This window comes from Camellia sinensis, chromosome 5 (assembly GCF_055761805.1).
Source record: "Camellia sinensis isolate YWXY chromosome 5, ASM5576180v1, whole genome shotgun sequence".
Lineage (NCBI taxonomy): Eukaryota > Viridiplantae > Streptophyta > Magnoliopsida > Ericales > Theaceae > Camellia > Camellia sinensis.
The window spans coordinates 8322672-8345031 of NC_138965.1; the positions used below are offsets into that span (position 1 = coordinate 8322672).

A 22360-nucleotide genomic window follows, 5' to 3' on the forward strand; every position below is an offset into this window, starting at 1 on the left:
ACCTGCAAGGTATTGTGCTTGAGTTATGGCAATAGTGTCTGTAGTTACTCCATTGACAAGGGGTCCCCCATATTGCAGAACATGACGACCTGGTGTCACATAGCCCTGAATGGTTGGATACCCATGGTTGTCAGAGAGAGGATGACCCATTTGTCCATATGGGACAATATTTGTGTTAACTGTGCTTGGTACGCCATATATTCGAAGGTAATGCTGACCCATGTGAGGATTGTAGACACCCTGAAAAAATAGACAGAACACACCATGATTGTGCACATATTCCTTTCCAGAACCAACTGGAGTACCAAAATACCCATTAGCAGTTGAGATTTGAATTTACTGACTTGTGGGTAGGCATATTCAGGTCCAAAAGATGCGTACCTGCCAAAGGAAAGATTAATGCCTTAATGTCAAAGAGCACATCAATCAGTTTAGGTTGTAATGCAAGTGGACGTCAGATGATCATGTAAGTGAACACATGAAGCTCTGACATCACAAGAACAAGGCTTTTCTATCATACATAAATTACCATGACAATCATCTTGTGCTGATGCATATACCTTCGGTTTTTTGAATTAATAATAAAAACATAAAAAGCGGACGAGTTCAAAAAAATATCACGAATAAACAAACTTTAATTCACAAAAGTTAACTTGATTTTCACAAGTGTATGAACAAACTTTGCTAGTAAACATCAACTTCTACAAACCTCTGGTTGATAATCAACAATGACTTCAACAAAGAAAACGGAAGCACAAGAATTTGCTCAATTAGCTATTTGTCTGGATAGGGGCAATTTAACTGTCCTATAGGCTCATTTTGCCCACGAAAGTGCAAAATCATGCGAGTTTGTAGAGATTGAGAACACCAACAGGTGGAAGTAGATTTTCACATAAGTCTTAGTTCATACTCACCGGCCATGGTTATGTATCTCACACATGGAAGAGCCTGGTAGCCACTTTTCTCGATAATCTTTAGGTAACGAACCTACAAAACACAACATTTACATAAATAAAGTATATTATTTTATTATGGTTGTTACGTTACGTTTAGAACCACACTGAGCATCCAGAAGAACCAAACAGCAGGAATACATCATCATGAAGAGTCACCAAAGCAGTTTCCCCAACCAACTTGAATAAAATAAAATAAATTTCAAAGTTAAAACCAGTGGCACTGTTCACTCCTCGGAACAAGAACAAGACCAGAACTAGCTCAAGTAGGCATCGACCCTTTCGCTTAAGGTTTAGAAGTTTCACATCTCAGTAGCAAAAAGCAGCAAGCAAGAATCAGAATAATTATAATACATAGGTTCAATCATGCTCAATCACTAACATCTGTGGAAAACCACATCTCTAAGAAGTTCAACAGGCTATTCTATTCTAAAAGAAAATACAGTGTAGGAGCTGGAATACCACTTCAACAAGCATAGCTTCTGTCAATGGCTAATGACAAATTACAGTGCCAAAATGGCTGAGACAGACAGAGAGTAGTTTGGACTTTTTTTGTATCCACATCTGTGAATTTAAAAAGCAGGTTGGCCTTTTTAATGCAGAGTCAAAAGGAAGTAATATTGGAATACATAGTTACAGAGGAGCAGTCGTTCACAGTCATTCATGACCTCTGTTGGGAGGACAAGCATTTCAAGGCATAATGAAACCCAAATAAGAGTCATACAAAATGCAGATTTATGTATCATGCAATCCTGGGAAGTGAGTGAAATAGTATTCTCAGTCCAACAACCAACCTTTTTTTATTATTATTTATTTTTTTTTATATTTGTTGATTTGATCAAGGAGAGCAAGGCACTAATGGTAGGTGCATGGCTACATGCACGTAAAAGGGAGTGATATCCTGCATCAAATTTGAGTGTTCAACCACATCAAGTATAAATCCTCCCACCTGATTGGAACACAAAGTTTGGTTTGGTTTTGGTTTATCATTCCTGATTGGAACACAAGGTTTGGTTTTATCCATTCCACCTTTGTCTAGATAGATTAAAAAAAATGAAAAAAAAAGACGCAAACACAGCAGACACAGAAAGAATGAAGCATTGCAGATATATATGCAACAATATCTGAATTTTCTATTCAATAAAAAATTAAAACAAAAAAATAAAAATAAAAAATTGTATTTGAGAGGGGAAACCTGGATTCCTGAAACAGCAAAATATGGTATCTCAAACTTCACACGTATAGAAGCTATTCTCTCAGGAGCTGCGTCTTCAGATGTTATACTGGGAAGAGTATACTCCGCTCTAAGCATATATTCCTAAATTGAATTTGCAAAGAGTGTCAAAATCCCATGTCAAAATTGCAAGTGGAAAAGATACTGTAGCCCCACATAACCAATAGCCATGAACAAGAAATTACTAGCAAACAATACACTAAGAAAAAATTGAGGTAAACTCTCACCTTACCACCAGGAAAAGATTTAATTTTCCAGATCAAAGCATCCTTTTCTGGTGCATATGAAGCAGATCCCAATGATGTCCAAACATTTGGGTTGGTAGTATCGGCTGGAACAGGCAAGTCAATCTCAACATTTGTAGCAGTGCTGTAAAATTGATTCAATGCATGAATTAGTTAAGAAAAATCTAATGATCAGGCATTTCAAACAGCCCAAGCAATTGACCAATAAATCCTTAGCCATACCTGCGAATGAACAACGGCAGGGCTCGACGCCACTTCTCCCCCAAAACAAAGCTTTTGTTGCTGAGCAAGGTCTCGGATTTCGGAACAGAGACCACCCATAGCTTCGACAAAGGAACTAGGAGTAGGGACCTCGGACTGAACCCCAATCGAAGTCGTAGGGCTCATACCCAAAACGATCTCGAAGGCAGAAGATTGATTTTTACCCTCATTTCACTTCACGATGTCCATCAATGTTAACAAATCCCTCTCCAACAGTAAATCTTTCATGATGTGCGAACTCCCCTTTGGCGAAAGAGAACCTTCAGTCACTAACCCATCAGCCATCATAGCCAAATTGCGTAAATTAGATGTGAGATCAGCCATTATCAACGAAATGTTGAATGAGAAAACCCTAGAAATTTAGGCAATTTCTAGAGAGAAGGCAGACTCTCTCTCTCTCTCTAACCCATCTTTTCCCGAACCCTCAATCTCTCCTTTCACACCCACTTTCTTGTCGATACCCTCCGGCGACAGTGTTGCTGAAATTTTGGAGAAGTTTGGAGAGGATGCTAGGGGTGAGAGACGCCATTGTTGTGGTTGAAAATTATATTTTTAAAATTTTAAAAAGTATTTATGACCTAAAAGATAAAAATATACAAAAAATAATAAGTATTTTTTTGTTCACCCAATTTGTTTTTAGTTTTTTAGGGGAAAAAATTTTGAAACTAGTTCCTGAAAATAAAAACAAGCATATTGAAATTGATAATTTAACCATATTCTTTGAAAAAATTTAAATTATCTCAAATTAGACATCTCAACTTAAGACTGTGTTTGGGCTCAATGGGTTCATTTTGTGATCTAATTCAATGATCATTTTAATTTTACAATTAAGTAACTAAAATATTTAAAACTCTTTCAAAAATTATAATAAAAAACACAAATCACTAAATCACATCATTTTACTAGCAAAATTTTTACCGACGAATAGTGTCATCGTCGCTAAATAGTTAACTCTTTGCCCACGCCAACTTGTCGTCGCCAAAAGTAAGCACACTAGTAGCAACGCTCATTGTGTTGCTAAAACATAAGCCTCGTAGATAAAAGTTATGAAATTTTGGCGCCAACCAAAAAAATTGGCGCTAAAATAATGTTATGCCTTTTTAGCGACGGCAACAAATTGCGTCGGTAAACGTATACTTTTACTAACGAAATTGATCACTATGTCGCCAAAAATATACTTTTAGCGATGAAAAATTGACGTCGTCGCCAAAAATAGTCGCTAAAAGTGCAATTTCTTGTAGTGCCTAATCAAAGGACGTAGCAGTAAGCCTGATATTTTTTAAGTAAGTTTAAAAATTACGTAAAATCCTAAACCCTAAACCTAAACCCTAACCCACCTTAAAAAATTACATTTTACCCATTTATACAAAATATAAACATAGAGGGTAATTACGTAATTTTTGAACTTACTTTTTGCGATTACCAACTGGCGTTTTGCTCAAAAAAAGCAACTGGCCGGCCAAAACAGCCTAGGTCAAACGCTCAATTCTGGCCGGTCTCGAGAAAGAGAAGGCCATCAGCAAAAATCGACCAAGAATAGGATGAAATGATCCCAATTCCATCGCCAAATATTATAATAAGCAAGCTTCTAGCCAAAGAACAGCCGAAGATCGACCCCTTTCGTGTACAATTTTCGAAGAGAGCTTTCAAATCCGTGAAGGCGGTCCATCAGACTGCGATAAAACCTGTGACCAACAGCTTGAAGAATGGTCCGTATTTCCTCTCTCTCTCTCTCTCTAAATCTCTCTCTCTATATGGATTTGTGATGATTCGTTTGTGGTCACAGGTTAAACTTTTAATTAAACTCACAGATCCAAATTACCCTGTCTATATTTTTTAACTTTTTTATGCAGGTAAGTGCGGATAATGTTAGTCCGGATTCTAGTTCAGCTTCGAAAGATGATTTGCTTGGAGAGGCATGCAAAAAGTATGACGAGGCCACTCACCTTTGCCCTACACTTCATGATGTATGTATTCAGATATCTTATTTTCATTAACCTGTTGAATGCTAAAAAAAATCATATTGTTAGCTTGTTGGGGAAACAAATTGAATGATCTGTGCTTTTGATACCTTTCACTTGTATTATGTTGCAGTTTCGTGCAGCAATACAGTTGCAATTTGATTTCCATAGGGCAATTTACAACCTGGGAACTGTTCTGGTAGGTTTGCCTTTTAACTAGCATGATTCTAACTTTTCAGTTACACGTTTCTTTGGAGTATCTAGTTTGGAGAATATGAAATAGAGCTTGAACCTGTAGTCCCATGTTTGCAGTATGGATTAGCAGAGGACACTTCAAGAACTGGGGGATCAGTCAATGTAAAAGAAGTTTCATCTAATGAATTATTCAGCCAATCTGCAATTTACATTGCTGCTGCTCATGCATTGAAACCGACTTACTCAGTAAGTGCCTCGTGTTGTTTCAAACAGTTCCTTATTAAACTTCTTATGGACCTAGATTGAATTTTTGGTCTAGATCACAAGCATCTCTTTGAAACATTGGTTATGGTCATAAACACTTGGAAAGTTGAAAGAAAATAAAAGACAAGAGAAAAGGAATGCACGGGGAGAGCCAATTAAGAGCTACTAACGAAGTTGTTTTAGAATAAATATTGATTTAGTCATTTTGTAGTTTCAATGTGATATATTAATTTCAAAAAATGACATGCTATCTATGACATTCCCGGAGCTCCTTGAAAATGTTCCCAAGTTAAAATACAAAATAATAATAATAATAATAATAATAATACTTTTTATTGATGATTGATATATCCATTGACAATGACATAGCCTTTTTTAAAATTTAGATCTTCATAGATAACTGTTGGCTACATATTTTGTAAAAGCCAGTTACAGTTCGACACGTGACAGAGTAAGGGTAATAAAGGAAGGTTGTTCGAGCCTTTAATCCTGATCGTACACGTGGCAATAAATATTGGTCCTCACATGATCTGAGTAATACTAGATCAATAACGGGATGCAAGATGACGTGTCTTCAACGGTTACTCATATTCAAATTCAAGTACAAGAGAGAAGCTCAACTGCCAGTAATGGCGTAATGGAGCTACTTGTAAGGAAGCACGATCAGCGATCATGGAGGAGCAGTTCGACGGTTCGAAGTGCAGTTCGAAGGTCATCACTGACGAGTATAAATAGCAGGGCAACCCCAGAAAAAGAGGACGGACTCAGATCATACAAATCAGTCATTTACTTCATATATTTTCTTTTCCAGTCTTTTACATTTCCAGTCTTTAAATACATGTTCTTTAAATATCTGCACTTTAAATACCCGCACTGCACTTCGATTCATAGGAGTAGCTTCAAGTAAATTCAAGTAGATTGCTGTTGTAAACCTCTCCGAGGCTGAGTTCGGACCATTGTAAGTGTTCATTTTTATGAAATACTTCAATTGTTCTTCATATCACTGTTATTTCTCTTAATTTCTCCTAAGTCAAGCCACCAGTAAAAGTCCTCTTCATTGAGGCTGAAAAGAACTAAAACACAATCGTCTGATAATTGGTTGGCAATCACAATTTCTGTAAGGACTGATTGATCCTTGCTGGCACGCTCACATTCACACAAATACCCTTCGAAAAGCCAAAAAGCCAACATATATTTTTGGCACGCCCAGTGGGACTTAATTAAAAATGGCTAGAAGAAGACGACAATGAGAAAATGAACGCTTGGAAGAAGGCGTGGAAGGAGAGGTAGAAATACCAAATCCAGAGGATAATGTGATAACACATCCTGTGGAAACTCCTATGTTGTCAGAACCTATGGTCGAACAGACCAGTACTTCTGGACAAGAACCATATGTTCATATTATTGGACAAAACCAAGGAATTGGACCGTCCACTGTGCCATTTATTCAACCAACAAATCCATGGGATGGTTTAGTAAATGCCATGGGACAACAATTAATGAACACAATGGAAAGGTGGGCAACATCCTTTTTGGATCGAATGAATAACCACCAACCAACAAACACAAGACACACGGAGGAAGTCGTAAATGTCCGCCAACAAAGATTGGCTAGAGAAAAACAGCCTATGCAAGTTAATGGACATGTTAATGGTCAAACTAGTACCCAAAACTTTGAAAGACCATCACCTCAGTCTTGGTATGAACCCATTTCAAGGCCTATAGCAGGCCAAAATGCCTCAGTACTTAATAATGAAGCCACACAAGTTGGTGGATCTGGCCAAGTACAAGAAACTGGCATAAGAATGGTTACAAATCCCATGTTCGAAGCCATACCTGGCACGAGGGGGTATACTAATCCCTTATTCGAATTTACACTCGGGGGGTTGGAGGGTTTTCCCACAAATGGCAGAGACACAACACCTGTTCCAGCACCTTTTGCAGGTCCTTTCGTAGGTCATACTCAAAGAGGTTACCCATACCCTCAACAGCAACCTGCACTGCAAGGACAACCAGCCCCAAATTTACTACCTTATGGACCAAGAGGACCACAAGCACAAGTTTGTCCACCAAATCCTGTGTTTGCCCCTCCAGTAGTGGTTCAGCAGGCACAAAATATGGTCCCTAGAGACCAGATTGTTGATATTGTTAGGGAGATATGTGGACCAATGGCTCGGGGGGTCCAGACTCCTATATACAGAAAACCATACCCAGAATGGGTGGATAGGGTACATGAATACCCGAGGGGATTCAGGATACCAGATTTTACCCTTTTTTATGGGACTGGAAATCAATCAACGATAGAACATATTGCTAGGTTTGCTGCTCAATGCGGTGAGTTTACTAACCATGACTATATGAAACTGAGATTATTTCCAAATTCCCTAACAGGGGGAGCATTTGTATGGTACATCAACCTTACACCTGGCTCCATTCAAAATTGGCAACAAATGGAAGAGGCATTTCATGCCCAATTCTTCCAATCAGAGCCAGAAGTATCTATGGCAGATTTGGCTAGATTGAGTCAAAGGCCTGAAGAAAAGGCTACTCAGTTTATTGCCAGATTTAAAAGGGCTCGAAATAAATGTAGAGTCATCCTGCCAGAGCCAGAATTCGTCAGATTGGCTCAAAATGGTTTGGAATTCAGGCTTCGAAAGAAGTTTGATTCAACTGAATTCAGAGATTTGGTCGAACTGACCTATAAGGTGTCTCGATATGAAGCATTATTAGAAGAGGAACAAGATCGAAATAATGCATCATATAAGACATATTATAGAGATCCTAATTATGAAATAGATGCAGTAGAGATTGTAGGCAAAGAACCTGTAATCTGTGAAGCATTAATTCATAAGGATACAATTATAGACCAGCAGTTTAAAAAGAAAGATTTTCACAGAAAATACTCTTTCGATTTAACAAAAGCAGATGACATCTTTGATCATTTGCTCGCGGCTAATTTCCTTAAGTTACCTAAAGGAGTAAAACTACCATCTCCAGATGAACTGAAAGGAAAAGTATACTGTAAATGGCATAATTCTTGGTCTCACTCGACTAAAAACTGCATTGTTTTTCGAGACAGGATCCAAGAACAGATTTGAAAGGGAAGTTTGAAGTTCTCAGCTAAAACAGAAAAAGCCATGGGAATTGACAGTGATCCCTTTCCAGAAGTTGGAGAGGCAGCAGCCAATGTCATCACATCAGACTTTCAGAACTTGTCCTTGACAGAATTGGAGGAAGTCAATGTGCAGATGCATGTTGCTAATCAAACCAACATCAAGAAGAATGCTAGAGGCCCACCAGTTATTGAACAAGGTTTCTCGCACCAGAAGGAACACTCTGATGAAGAATCACTGGATGATGATTCTTTAGAAGCAGCGGTGATGCAGAGAATGTGCCCCAGGTGCAGACTCAGTTACAAGTGGTTGAAGGGGCTCCCAACTGATGGGAAGCAATACTACAGGGATGTTCAGAGACATCCTAAGTCAACCAATGCTTACAACAAAAGGCCGTATCCGGCTAGTGATAGGCAGAGACCACCAGTGGTTGAGCCTGTGGTGAACAGAATGCATGACAAAAGCAAGAAGCTCTTGCATGAATCCAGGCCACATAACTATTATAGAATGGAGAGTAGCCATTCTGAAAGAAAACTGGAGAGAGGTTCAGTTCATGGAATCAGAGCCAGAGATTGGCCCCCTAGACCAGTTTCACGCAGGACAGAAAATGGTCACCCTTATCGAAGGTCTGAATCAGATTCAAAACATGAGGACAAAACCAAGCACTTACTTTCACGGCCAGTTTCGAAGATGGCTTCGAAGGTGGAAAAGGGCAATTCAGCGTCTGAATCAGCAAGTTCATGGGTACCTGGAGTCCCAGACTGGTTTGTAATGCAAAACAAACCTAGAGAATTGCCTGTTCGAGGAGATGTTGTAAACCAAGGCAGGATGATCAGGCCTCCTATGGTAGCTCCGAATAGCTGGGTGCTGCTTAAACACCCAAAGACGAAAGAACCAGGTATGGTCCCAGTCATCTCAAGATCACAGAGGAGAAAAATTCAGCGCAGGTACACCCAATACCAGAAAGATCTGAAGGAAAGTGGAGAAAATTCTTCACCAGTCAAAACGGAAGGAAGGAAGAACCCAAAGTCAGACCATGCTCCAAAGCCGGTTCCACAGAGCAAAGTGGTCTGCAGCCGAGAACAATTGGCTAAGGTTCATGCCGAACTAACAGCCAGAGAGAAGTCTAGTCTAGTTGGATTGGAGAAGACTCTGATGGAGACAGATAGCGAGACCGAAGAAGAGAGTAGCATAAGCCAGAAGAAAGAGGTCGTGGAGGAAGAGATGTTCGAAGCCTTCATGGCTGAGCAAACGTTTCTGACTGAAGAACCAGTTGAGAAAAATCCTTCGAATGGATCAGTTAGCAATGAAATACCAGAATGCATCATGCAGGATGTTTCTGAGGGAGTCGACCAAAGTAACCAAGAGGGGGAACAAGTACAGCTAGCCATCCAGTTTGGCTCGTTTCCCCCAGTCTCAGTGAACATGGTACACATACTACCACAGGAATTCCAAGCTGGAGATGAAAATCAAGAGGGGCAGGAAGCTGATCCAGTCCAGATCTCTAGTGAGGACTCACAAGCAAGTATGGTGCACGATAATTTCGAAATGGTTACCCCAATGGAAGATGAATATGAAAGCGAGGAAGTGGTTAGCATCAATCTATCATATCCATTTGAGTACCCCTCGAATTCGATGACGCAGCACGTCAAGCCTTTGTACATCAAGGCTTTCTTTGATGGAATACAGCTGAACCGAGTCCTGATAGATAATGGGGCAGCAGTAAACCTACTCCCGAAATCTTCTTTGAAGAAACTAGGAAAAAAGAATCCCAGGTTGATACCAACCAGCACAACCATTGCTGGTTTTGCTGGAGATAAGCAAATGGCTCAGGGGATTCTACCCATTAATTTAAGTGTGGGAACCAGGGATTGTATGACAGCATTCTTCGTAATCGACAGTAATGCTAAATATAATGCTTTGCTTGGAAGGGACTGGATCCACACTAACAAATGTGTGCCTTCTTCTTTACATCAGAAAATCATGATGGCTTTAGGCAATGGAGAGACAGAGGAAATCGATGCAGATCCTCAACCCTTCATAGCCTGTGCAGACTTTGCGGAGGCTAAATTGTATATTGAGGGGGTGTCGCCGCTCAGTATACTGATGAAAGATGACGATTCAGCCGAAGTGACGGCTGACGAGGAAGTGGCACACTTGAAGCACTTAATCCAAAAAAGTGCTGGTGAAGAGGTTGTCCTTAGAGATGACAATGATGCCTGGTTATAGGCAAAGAGAGGAACCACAGGAAGCCAGATCCTTGGCTTTGATTAAATTTTCAGCATTGGATATAAAAGCAATAGTCCAGAAAGTTCAGGAGCAAGAGAGAGAGGCCATGATAATTGGCTGCAAACAGCAGCAGCAACAGGCTAGAGTCTTGACTCTTGATAAGTACTGTGCCTTGGACATTGAAACAAAAGTCCAGGAGATACAGGAAGAGGAAGCCTTGTGGACAGATTTTGTCTATGAGGAGGAAAGCAGAGATATCGAATTAAAGAACCTGGGGGCAGAACCAAGCTTGAAGATCACTTCAAAGGTAGCAGAAACCAGAGGGAGTTCTCATGCACAAGACCCTTTAGAAGAAGTAAATCTAGGGGAAGGTTCTGTACAACAGCCCACTTATGTAAGTGCTTGTTTGAATGCTCTGGACAGAAACCAGCTTTTGGTTGTTCTGAAGAAATACAAAGATTGCTTTGCATGGTCTTATAATGAACTACCAGGATTGGACAGGTCATTAGTGGAACACAGGCTCCCTATGAAGCCTAACTTCAGGCCATATAAGCAGAAACCAGGAAGGATGAGTCCAGAAGTAATTCAGAAGGTCAAGGAAGAGATCCTTAGACTCCTCAAGGCAGGTTTTATTAGAACAGCCAGGTATGTGGAGTGGCTATCTAATATTGTGCCTGTAGTCAAGAAGAATGGCAAAATGAGGGTATGTATCGATTTCAGAAATTTAAATCTGGCAACTCCCAAAGATGAGTACCCTATGCCTATAGTGGACTTGCTGGTGGACAGTTCAGCAGGTCACCAAGTCTTGTCAATGATGGATGGGCATTCCGGCTATAACCAAATCTGCATTGCAGAGGAAGATATCCACAAGACAGCATTCAGATGTCCTGGGAATATTGGCACCTTTGAATGGGTTAAAATGCCATTTGGTTTAAAGAATGCTGGAGCTACATATCAAAGAGCCATGAACACTATCTTTCATGATCTTATTGGAGGATATCTGGAATGTTATATTGATGACATTGTGGTTAAATCCCAATCCATGGAAGAGCACCTGTTTCACTTAGAAGCAGCTTTTGAAAGGATGAGGAAGTTCAAGTTAAAGCTCAATCCTCTTAAATGTGCTTTTGGTGTATCATCTGGAAATTTCTTGGGCTATGTTGTTCACAAGAAACGAATACAGATTGATCAGAATAAAGCCAAAGCAATCATTGAAGCCAAACCCCCATCAAGTAAGAAAGAATTACAAAGGTTCCTTGGGCAGGTTAACTTTCTTCGAAGGTCCATTTCTAACACTGCAGGGAAAACTAAAGTATTTTCTTCCTTGTTAAGGCTGAAAGATGAAGAGGAATTTGTGTAGACAGCAGAGCATCAAATTGCTTTCGAAGGTATCAAGGCCTACTTGGCTAATCCTCCAGTGCTGATGCCACCAAAGGGGAACAAGCCCTTGAAGTTGTACATAGCTGCAGCAGAGGATTCATTGGGAGCTTTCTTAGCCCAAGACAATGAAGAAGGCAAGGAGCAAGCTATTTATTACCTTAGTAGGTTTTTAAATTCTTGTGAATGTAAATATTCAGCTGTTGAAAAGCTGTGTCTTGCTTTGTATTTTGCTGCAATAAAATTAAGATATTATCTTTTGCCTACAACTGTCTTGGTAATTGCAACCACAGATTTGGTTAAATATATGTTATCTAGACCAATGTTGAGGGGAAGAATTGGCAAATGGATACTTGCCTTATCAGAATTTCATCTAGAATATGTCCCTCAGAGGGCAGTAAAAGGGCAGGTTTTAGCCAACTTCTTGGCAGATCATCCATCTCAAACAGAGAGCCAGGAGATAATGGAACTTGGTATGACCAGTGTTGAGCCATGGCAAATGTGGTTCGATGGGTCGAAAGCAAATGGGTTAATTGGAATTGGTATTGTAATCAAGTCTCCACAGGGAACAGAAACTACCCATGGTTTTAGAGTAGATGAAGCTACCTGTTCCAATAACCAGGCTGAATATGAAGCCTTAATTGTGGGATTAGAAATTCTTATTGGATTACAAGTACATGCAGTTGACATATTTGGAGATTCTCAATTGGTGGTTAACCAAGTGAAAGGAATTTTCAAGTGTCAAAGCATAAGTATCCTGCCATATCATGTTGTTGCATTACATTTGCTTTCTCAGTTTCAAATAGCAAATGTAACCCATGTTCCAAGATTCTTGAACAATAGAGCCAATGATGTAGCTCAAAAGGCTTCGAACTTCAAGAGAAGGGATAATACCCAACGGGACATAAGCCAAACAACATATCAGAAATTAATTCAACCTTTAAATAAAAGGAATGTGATCTTGGAAGTCAATCATAATGACTTACAAGAACAAGATTGGAGGCATCCAATAATGCAGTACTTGGCTGGTCCATCTTCGAAGGCCAGTAGAAAAGTTAAATTGCAGTCTATGCAATATATGATATATGGTAATGCTCTCTACAAAAGGGGGGGAGATGGCTTATTGTTAGAATGTCTAGGCCCGAAAGAAGCATTAACAGTCATGGCTGAGGTTCATGAAGGCATCTGTGGTGCTCATCAACCTGGTGTAAAAATGAGATGATTGCTTCGAAGGCATTCCTATTATTGGCCAACCATCCTTAAAGACTGCATAGAATATGCAAAGGGGTGTCAGGCATGTCAAAAGCATGGCACAATAAGGCACGTGCCCATAACTGACATACATGCAGTAGTGAAGCCTTGGCCATTTAGAGGGTGGGCCATGGATATGATGGGAAAAATACACCCACCTTCTTCGAAGCATCATTGTTTCATTCTAGTAGCCACTGACTACTTCACTAAATGGGTCGAAGCTAAGCCATACAAGGCTGTAGACCAAACAGAAGTTATTGGTTTTATTAAAGACTTGATCCATAGATTCGGCATCCCGCAAACCATAACAGTTGATAATGGAACTGTGTTTGATGGGAAAATGGTGAAGGCTTTTGTGGCAGAATTTGGAATTAGCCTTGTTAATTCCACACCCTATTATGCACAAGCTAATGGTCAAGCTGAGTCATCCAATAAGTCTTTGAAAAAAGGAATACAAAAGGTTGTGGATGACAATCCCAGGGATTGGCATAACCTATTATTGGATGTTCTGTGGGCATATAGAACCTCACCGAGGTCAAGCACAGGAGTCACTCCCTATGCCTTGGTGTATGGACATGATGCAGTCTTACCAGTAGAGATTAATGTTAAATCTTTGAGAGTAAGATGTCAAGATCAATTGAATCCTGAGCAATACCATCAAAGTATGTGCTTAGAATTAGAAGGCATAGATGAAGCCAGAATTTTGGCATTAAATAGCATTCTTTTCCAAAAGAAGAAAGCAGCCAAGAATTATAATAAGAAAGTCAAACACATTGGCTTTGATGAAGGTGATTTGGTATGGAAGACAATACTCCCAATTGGGATTAAAAGCCATAAGTTTGGCAAATGGTCACCAAATTGGGAAGGACCATACCAAATTCATAGGGTTCTGCCTTTTGGAGCATACCATTTAAGAAATTTGAATGGTTATGTACATCCCAAAAAGATTAATGGCAGATATTTAAAACCTTATTTTCCAACCATTTGGGAAACACAAGGGATAGAGTAAACATCATATGCAAGCATCATATGCAAAAACACAAGCTTGCTCAAATGATATACAAAATATTGTGCTTTCATAAAGAATCAAGTACATTGTGCCACAAATTGGCCCAAAAATCATTACAATGCTTTAATTGTTTTTGTATAATAGCTTTTCTATTGCTAAGGGAAGGAAATAATTGGATAGCCACAGCCATGTCTTCTTTTCGATTAGCCAGCCCTTGATTGGTGATGTGCAGTTTCTTATCAGTTCGAACCAAGGCTTGGTTTACTGCAGCTAACTCCTCTTCGAGCTGAGCTTTTTTCTCCAGAAGTTGGACTCGAAAGTGGGAGGCAGAAGAGTGTTGTTCTTTCAGAGTTGATACTTCAGTATGCACTTGAGAAACAAAACTCTGGTCCTTATCCAGCTTATCATCCGCAGCCTTAGCAGCATGGCAAATGTTGAGATAAAAATCAATAGTAGCTGCAGCCTGAGATAGATGACTTGAGACACTCATTGCAGACTGTTCAGCAATGTTACAGCATTGAAGGAACCCATTCCTGATGATAGGCCTTTGAAGAGCCTCGAAGGGGATCCTTGAAAAGGAAGTCAACAGTTGCAAGCATGTGTCCAAATCTATTGAAGGTACAAAAGGCTTGTTACTGGAGGAAGGAGAACTTTCGAAGATTTCCAATAGGGAGTCAGCCAAGGCTAATGGCTCAGCTTCAGCAGTAGAGGTGGGAGAGGTAGAAGGTATGTCAAAGAGACTAGCTAGTCTTCCCTCAAAAATGTCTACCTCATCCCTTGACATGAAGGGCATAGAGAGTGTTGTGGTGGAAGACGCAAGGGGCTGCATAGGGATGGGAGAAACGGATGGAGCATCTTTGGCAGCCTCTATGGTCTTGGCCACCAGCAAATCAAGAGAAGAGGGGCTGGAAGTGGGCATTGGTAATGAACCCTGAATTGAAGGGCTACCAGTGTCTTCTATGGAAGAATCAACTGCCATTGGGAATGGAGTAGCAGTTGGAGCAAGGCTCGAAGGAAAAATAGACTGAGGTAGGTCACGAGCCAAAAAAGGGAGGTATGGTTTTAATCCAAGAAAAGGAGATGCAGGAATACTGGAGTTTAAAGAAGATACGACAAATATAGGCTTTTGAAGTGGAAGCACGACTCGAACAACCCTGACATTCTGCATTTGGTCAACCTCAACCGAAATTGAGGAAGGTCTCATTGGAAAGGTGAGTGCAGTAGTTGTCGCTGCAAAAGGAAGAAATGCAGAACAATGTTAAACTTCAATACCACAAGCTGACAAAGTAAAAAACAGCAGAGGTATGAAGGAAATTACTTGTTCCAGAGGCGCTAGTACTGATGGGAGAACTGTGGAGAGAGTAATGTCCAGCAGTCTGTTGCCTTCTTACCATTTCCCCTTGAGTTGCATCGGCAGTAGCAGCTTCCTCTCTTAGCATTTGCTCTCGCCATCTTTTATTGGCCCTCTCAAATACAACGATTGCCTTGGAATGTTCTTGTTCGACTGGCTTGGCAGCTGCTTTGTGAGTAGAGTCCTCAACATGGTCAGTGACAGGAACAGTCATTCTCTTTCTCTTCTCCCTCGGCAGAGATACAACCAATTCTTTTCCAGCCTCCCCTTCTTCAGATCGAGGTTCAGACTCTCCAGAGATAAGTTCTTTCTCCGCTATTGTGATGATTGCCTCGCTAACAGGACTTTCAATGGCATCAGATGAAGATACAGCTACCCTTTGTCTCTTTGTTCTTTGTAAGGGCACTTCCTTCTCTAGCTCAACCTCTCTTTCTTCTTCAAGAGATTCAGGTACTTCAGGAGGAAGGACTAGTCTCCTTTTTGTTTTTTGTTGTTGTTTCTTCTTGAGAATAGCTAAAGTCTCGGCTCTCTTGGGGGACTCTTCTTGTGGAGACCCTACACCAAAAGCATGAGTATAAGGAAACCAACAAAAGATTCAGAAATAAAAGGGGAGGAGAAGAACTTGAAGATGCTCACCCTTCTTCGAAGCAGCTCTAGTAACCCTGGCCGAAAGGGGTAAAGTAGCAGGAGTGGTGGTGACAACTTCAGGAGGGGGAGAAGTGGTCTGGGCTGTTGCTGACTTATCCTTCGAAGGCAATCCCAACCCCACCAACAAGTCATGAGGGTGTGCAGAAAGGCGCACTTCCATATTGACTGTCCACCAGTTCTTAAACCTTTTTAAAACTGAGCCAAAGGGGCGAAAGGGGATAAATTGGAATTCACTCAATTCCTTCAGCAGTCTGAGTACTGCTGCCTCTGGCTTGGATTTGGGTATTCTCAAATCCGTGGCAGTGAGATGGACATTTGAAAGACTGCAAAGAGGAACAGGTATCCCTTGAGAGAGCCCAAATTGCCTTGCAAATTGAGAAGGGCAGTATACCTCAGATATGCATTTATAGGCTCGAGGGTTCAGAGTGCCAATAAACAGCTCCCTTGGTAATAATATAGAGGCCCACATATCTTTGTGGGGAGAAGTGGAACATTCCTTATCAGCCAGAAAAGATTGTAGCCAGGTTGGCCCTCTATTGGCTTCGAAAGGACAAAAGAAGGAAGCAGATGGAGAGATAGGAAGTTGATAAAAGAAGGTAAAGTAATAAGCAAAGGAAGCAGGGTAAAGGGCAATCCTGGCATATTTTTCCCCGTAAGTACTAGGATCCTGAACAAGGAATCCTAAACACTTGGGATGTAGGTCAGTGAAATAAGCAAAGAGCCAGAGTTGGAGCACCCAGAGGGGACCTCCTTGGTTAGCATCAAGGGGTTTTTCGCAAAATTGGGAGCAGGCTCTGTAGACATGACCTAGAAGATAAGGAGCAAGAGCGATATGTTTCTTCAAGACAAGTGCCTTCGCAAGTGGAGCAAACTCAGGCATAATCCTCTGAGATGAGGTGCAAAAGAGGAATTTGCATAACCAGTATAATATGAAGGAAAAGAATTCTCTGTCCCGCACAGGACCTTCTCTCTTATTTTCAGCCTTTACGAAGTCACTATAAGAAGAGTTTAGGACTGGAAGAGAAAATTTGACAGGAAGGTCTGGATAGTTGGGAGTAAAAGGAGAACCATGGGGTGAAAGCCCTAGGAGATGGCAAATATCAAGAACGGTGGGGGCCATCATACCGCACCGAAACTGGAAGAAATTGAAAGCCATATTCCAAAAACATAAGGCAGCAGGAATCAAAAAGGGGTCTTCAGGAATAATGAACCTGGAAAGTCGAAGGGCATCGAGGATATAAAGCTCTTGCAGGTCATCTTCCCTCGCAGGCACCACTCGGTCATACCATTCCTCCCATTCAGTCCTCAATGTCGGCCAGCAGCGATGAGGACGATTTACCCTCCAATTCCCCCAATCAAGCTTTTCTTCATAGAGAAGGAAATGGTCCTCCAAACGAGGGTACAGAGCTGGGAGTTGAGCAGGAACCTCCCGGAAGATAGGACCTAGGACGTACTCCTGTTTGTTGCTGTGGCGAGGAACGAAAAGACGACCATCGATGTTACTTGACTCACCAGATGTCAGCTTACTGATTTCTTCATCGATACAATATTTCAAAGCCATGGTAGGGCTGATATGGTCGCCAGCAAGTACTTTTAGAGAAGAGGGATCCATTGGTAGTAAGCAAAAGAAGAGCAAAGAAGATCAGAAGAACCAATAGAGAGAAGGGTTTGTAAAAGGCAAGAGATTTCGGAACACAAAAGGAGAGGGTTTTAAAACCTTTGTGTCCGAAATTATACCCCGTAAGTCGTTAAGTACTAAACGTACGAATGCGAGGAATTTCTTCCAAATTGATAGTTTTGGAGGGAAGAGCTTATTCCGGGGATTGGGGCCAGCTTCGAAATGAAATATTTGGCTTCGAAAACAAGATCTTGGCGTCAAAAAATCAAATAACAACGGCTTCGAAATACATAAGTCAGCTTCGAAGCCTAGTATATGCTTAAAGGTGCTAAGTTGCTTGATTATAGGTCTGTTTAGGAGTTATAAATCAAAGTAACGACCTTCGGAGCAAACCCTAGTATTCTCTGAGTATGAGAAGCGCTGTTCAGAGCATACTACATGCTTAAAAATGCCTGAATGCTCAAAGTATTGGTCTACTTCAAAAATCCAAAGACCCGTTTGAAGGTTATCAGTCAAAATGACAACATTCGAAGCGAACCCTAGGACTCTTTAAGGAAGAGGGGCACTGTTCGAAACATCCAAGACCAATCATTGGTTTCTGTATGAGCAAGAGGGAATTGCCATAGGTTGCCCTTCGAAGCCAAAAGAGATCAGTTTAAAATTGATTGGCTATATCAACCATGACCATATATTGGTTACAGTTAGTGTTGAAAAAGTAAAGTCATTGAAATCGAAGTACTAAAATAATATCTGCCAGAATTGTCAATTTTACTCCATGAATTGGAAAAAGACATGATTGGTTCTTTTAGTACTTCATTAAACAGTTGATTCGAAGGATGAGATTGTTCAATTCGAAGTTATGAGTTAGCTTTTAGAGATGAAAGGAAACAGAGTCAAACAGTGTTAAGTACAGAAAGACTTTGTTTGTATTAAAGCCAAGATGATTACATTAAGTAACTCTATCTGGGTACAAATTCAAGCTCATAAAAATAAGGAATAGAATAAATAACAAGGTCATGAAATTTTGTCCAGCAATGGTCAATAAATTTCTGTTCTTTTTTTATTATTTCTTCTATTTCTTCTAAAGTTGATTGCATAAGCTGATGAGCTCTCACTTCGTAATAGAGTTCTTCAGCCTTTGCTTCGAAAGCCTCTTCCCTCGATTTTTGTTCCAATTCATCTATAACCAAATCATCCCAGTACGCAGAATCTTTATTCCTGAAGTCATCGAACTCTTCGATAAAATTCTCTGCTTCATATTGGGCATGAATTCGGAGAGATAAAAGTTGATCCAGATTTTGGATGGTGATCTTAGAATTTCGATGCCAGTAGAGGAGCACTGGGAGTTGGTCCAAAAATAAATGAAGCTCTGCCTGGGCAATAGGGTTGAGAACATGACCTCTAGTCAAGATATCACAAGCCCATTGAAAGTTCTTAAGAGGAATGTCATCCTCAAGAACATTGAAGGGCAGATGGGAGAAAGCCGCGAGCAAAAGTTGAGCTTGCTTTCGCTCGGCTGGAGAAGGGGGTGACGGAGGTTGGTAAGGTGGAAAGACTTTGTCCATTGGAAGGGCAAGTCTTAGTTTCTCTGTCCAGGAAAGGATGGGAGAAGGAGAAGGAGAAGATGGTTCTGCTTCAGAAGACAAAGGGGAAGGAGCAGGTGTTTCTATCTCAGAAGATGCAGATGCAGAAGAAGGTGTGGATGCTTCTATTATGGGAGATGGCACGGGAGCAGAAGGAACAAAAGCATTAATGTAGTCAAGCCAATCAGAAGAACAAATCTTCGCCTTTTTGGCTAAAAATGAAGGGGTGTACCCTTGTGCTTCTTCTGGACGCTGGGCAGGGTGCATTATCTTCGTAGGCATGGAAGAAGTATACCAAGCCACAAGCAGATTCTCCTCCAAGCTACGTCGAAGGTCAATGGGCACGTAAGGGTAGACCACTGAGCTTCGAGCGTAGGAGGGAAACTCCAAGGGGTCAGTAAACTCAACAAAATGGTGATTGATTCGCTCCCTTAAATCATAAGTCTCAGGAGTTGACCAGCTTGTCCAGCCAGAAGCCCCAGAGGATGAAGAGGTCGCAGTTTCATCCCATGCAGAGGTCTGTGAAGAAGAGTTTCCTAGATCCATATTTGCAACTTGTCGAAGCAAAGGCTCGAGGGTAGTTCGGTCAGAATACAAAGGGAGCTTAGGGGAAGAACTCTTTGTATCTGTAAGTTTGTAAACCAAGGGATTAAAGGCAATGTGTTCATAGTCCAAAGGTTTATAATCTGCAAAAGCCTCCATTACCTGAATATAGAAGGGCGGGTAAAGGTGGCTAATGAATGCGTGGAGGTTCTTTCGAGGGGGAACAACATCACTCAAAGGCTCTTCATATGCTTGATCAATAGAAAGGGAAGTTGATGCAGCCATAGCCTGTTCGAATACTAAGGTATTGGGATGTTCGACGAGTTAATGCAGATGATCTCCAAATGGATGACGGTTGTGTTTCCAGAATATGGACTCCATACACGTTCTAGAAGCGCGGGAAAACTGCAATCCACTAATATCGCCAAGTATTGGGTATATTAGTGCGGGGGGTAATGTTGGCTACATATTTTGTAAAAGCCAGTTACAGTTCGACACGTGGCAGAGTAAGGGTAATAAAGGAAGGTTGTTCGAGCCTTTAATCCTGATCGTACACGTGGCAATAAATATTGGTCCTCACATGATCTGAGTAATACTAGATCAATAACGGGATGCAAGATGACGTGTCTTCAACGGTTACTCATATTCAAATTCAAGTACAAGAGAGAAGCTCAACTGCCAGTAATGGCGTAATGGAGCTACTTGTAAGGAAGCACGATCAGCGATCATGGAGGAGCAGTTCGACGGTTCGAAGTGCAGTTCGAAGGTCATCACTGACGAGTATAAATAGCAGGGCAACCCCAGAAAAAGAGGACGGACTCAGATCATACAAATCAGTCATTTACTTCATATATTTTCTTTTCCAGTCTTTTACATTTCCAGTCTTTAAATACCTGTTCTTTAAATACCTGCACTTTAAATACCCGCACTGCACTTCGATTCATAGGAGTAGCTTCAAGTAAATTCAAGTAGATTGCTGTTGTAAACCTCTCCGAGGCTGAGTTCGGACCATTGTAAGTGTTCATTTTTATGAAATACTTCAATTGTTCTTCATATCACCGTTATTTCTCTTAATTTCTCCTAAGTCAAGCCACCAGTAAAAGTCCTCTTCATTGAGGCTGAAAAAAACTAAAACACAATCGTCTGATAATTGGTTGGCAATCACAATTTCTGTAAGGACTGATTGATCCTTGCTGGCACGCTCACATTCACACAAATATCCTTCGAAAAGCCAAAAAGCCAACAATAACTTTTACTGCAAGCATAAATGTTATACAATCTCAAGAATAAATACTACTACTTCGATTGACCAAATTGTCAAACGCATTACTTTTGCAATCTTGGTTGAGTTCTACTTTCTGCAATCTGCATAATAATGATAAATTAGTATACAAAACGTGGCATATGTGGATAACATAAAAAGATCAAATTCATTTATTTGATTTCCACGTATTTAACTAGTTTTGCTCTGCTTTTGTCGTGTCAACATATTATGTGCTGCTTGATATGTGCTTGATATAAAACGCTCAAACTTCTAATGCAGCTTAACAAAGCTGAGCAGAAGCAGATGTCACGAAGCCTTTCTGGCAACTCAGGAGATACCATGAATTCCAATAGACTAGTTATTAAAGTTGATGTCCCAGACATAGTCTCTGTTTCAGCATGTGCCGATCTGACCTTACCATGAGGTGCAGGACTCTGCATTGATACAATTCATGGACCAGTTTTCTTGGTAAGTGTCCTCTTCCCCTTTCCATGCTGTTTTCTTTTCCCCCTCTACAAACGTTGTTTTAGCTGTTGAACTTTTGCCCTTGCTCACCACAAAAGGGGCTTTTGAGCACGACCTTTTATTGTGTAGATGTGCCAGTGACATGTTGAAAATATGCTTGCCATTTTTATGTAAGACACATAAAAAATAACTCCTTTTGTTGGAAAAGATGACAGGACCAGGAAGATAATATATATACATATATATTTATATTTCTTATTTCCTTACGAAATTTATTTAATTGGAAAATTTTGCTGATTTATACTTCACAGATTGCTGATTCTTGGGAATCCTTGGATGGATGGCTTGATGCGATCCGTCTAGTTTACACAATCTTTGCACGAGGGAAGAGTGATGTTATGGCGGGTATATTAACTTGATAAATTTATATCATATGATTTTATTGAATTGCCTACAGTAATGTTTTTGTGGAGATGACTCACTGTTTTGTAGAATACTTTGAATTTGGTTGTTCAAATAAGACTTTTGCATGTTAATTAATCTTTTTGATAATATCAGCTGTAGTCAAAAGTCTTGTCTGTGTGGGTTTGCTGTTCTAAACTGGCTAGGCTTTTCCTGTTGGTCTCTCTCTGGTATTTGCGTGCTGTTGGCAAACATGCAACCACCACCAGAACTCAGTTATTGGGGCCTGTGATGATGATATATATGTTTGTGTGGTAAATTAGATCAACTTTTCATACTTTTTCCATCCACAAAATTTTAATTTGTGGTGATTGAATAATTCCACCAATTGAGC

General features: G+C 40.5%; 1 protein-coding gene and 1 long non-coding RNA gene across 2 annotated transcripts; one reads left to right on the top strand and one right to left on the bottom strand.

Moving 5' to 3' along the window:
* Positions 1-217: 217 nt before the first annotated feature.
* LOC145790032 (uncharacterized) lies at positions 218-3230 on the bottom strand. The gene is made up of 4 exons (XR_014328663.1): positions 2655-3230; positions 2415-2556; positions 2149-2271; positions 218-381 (listed from the first exon to the last, which is right to left on the bottom strand). It is a non-coding gene; the product is annotated as an uncharacterized LOC145790032 (long non-coding RNA).
* Positions 3231-4164: 934 nt separating this feature from the next.
* Positions 4165-22100, top strand: LOC114298408 (protein HLB1-like). Its single transcript, XM_082868158.1, has 6 exons — positions 4165-4402; positions 4547-4660; positions 4788-4853; positions 4967-5095; positions 21379-21567; positions 21876-22100. The coding sequence occupies exons 1-5, from the start codon at positions 4400-4402 to the stop codon at positions 21520-21522; spliced, it is 456 nt and encodes a 151-aa protein (XP_082724284.1). The 5' UTR covers positions 4165-4399; the 3' UTR covers positions 21523-21567; positions 21876-22100.
* The last annotated feature ends 260 nt before the right edge of the window (positions 22101-22360 follow it).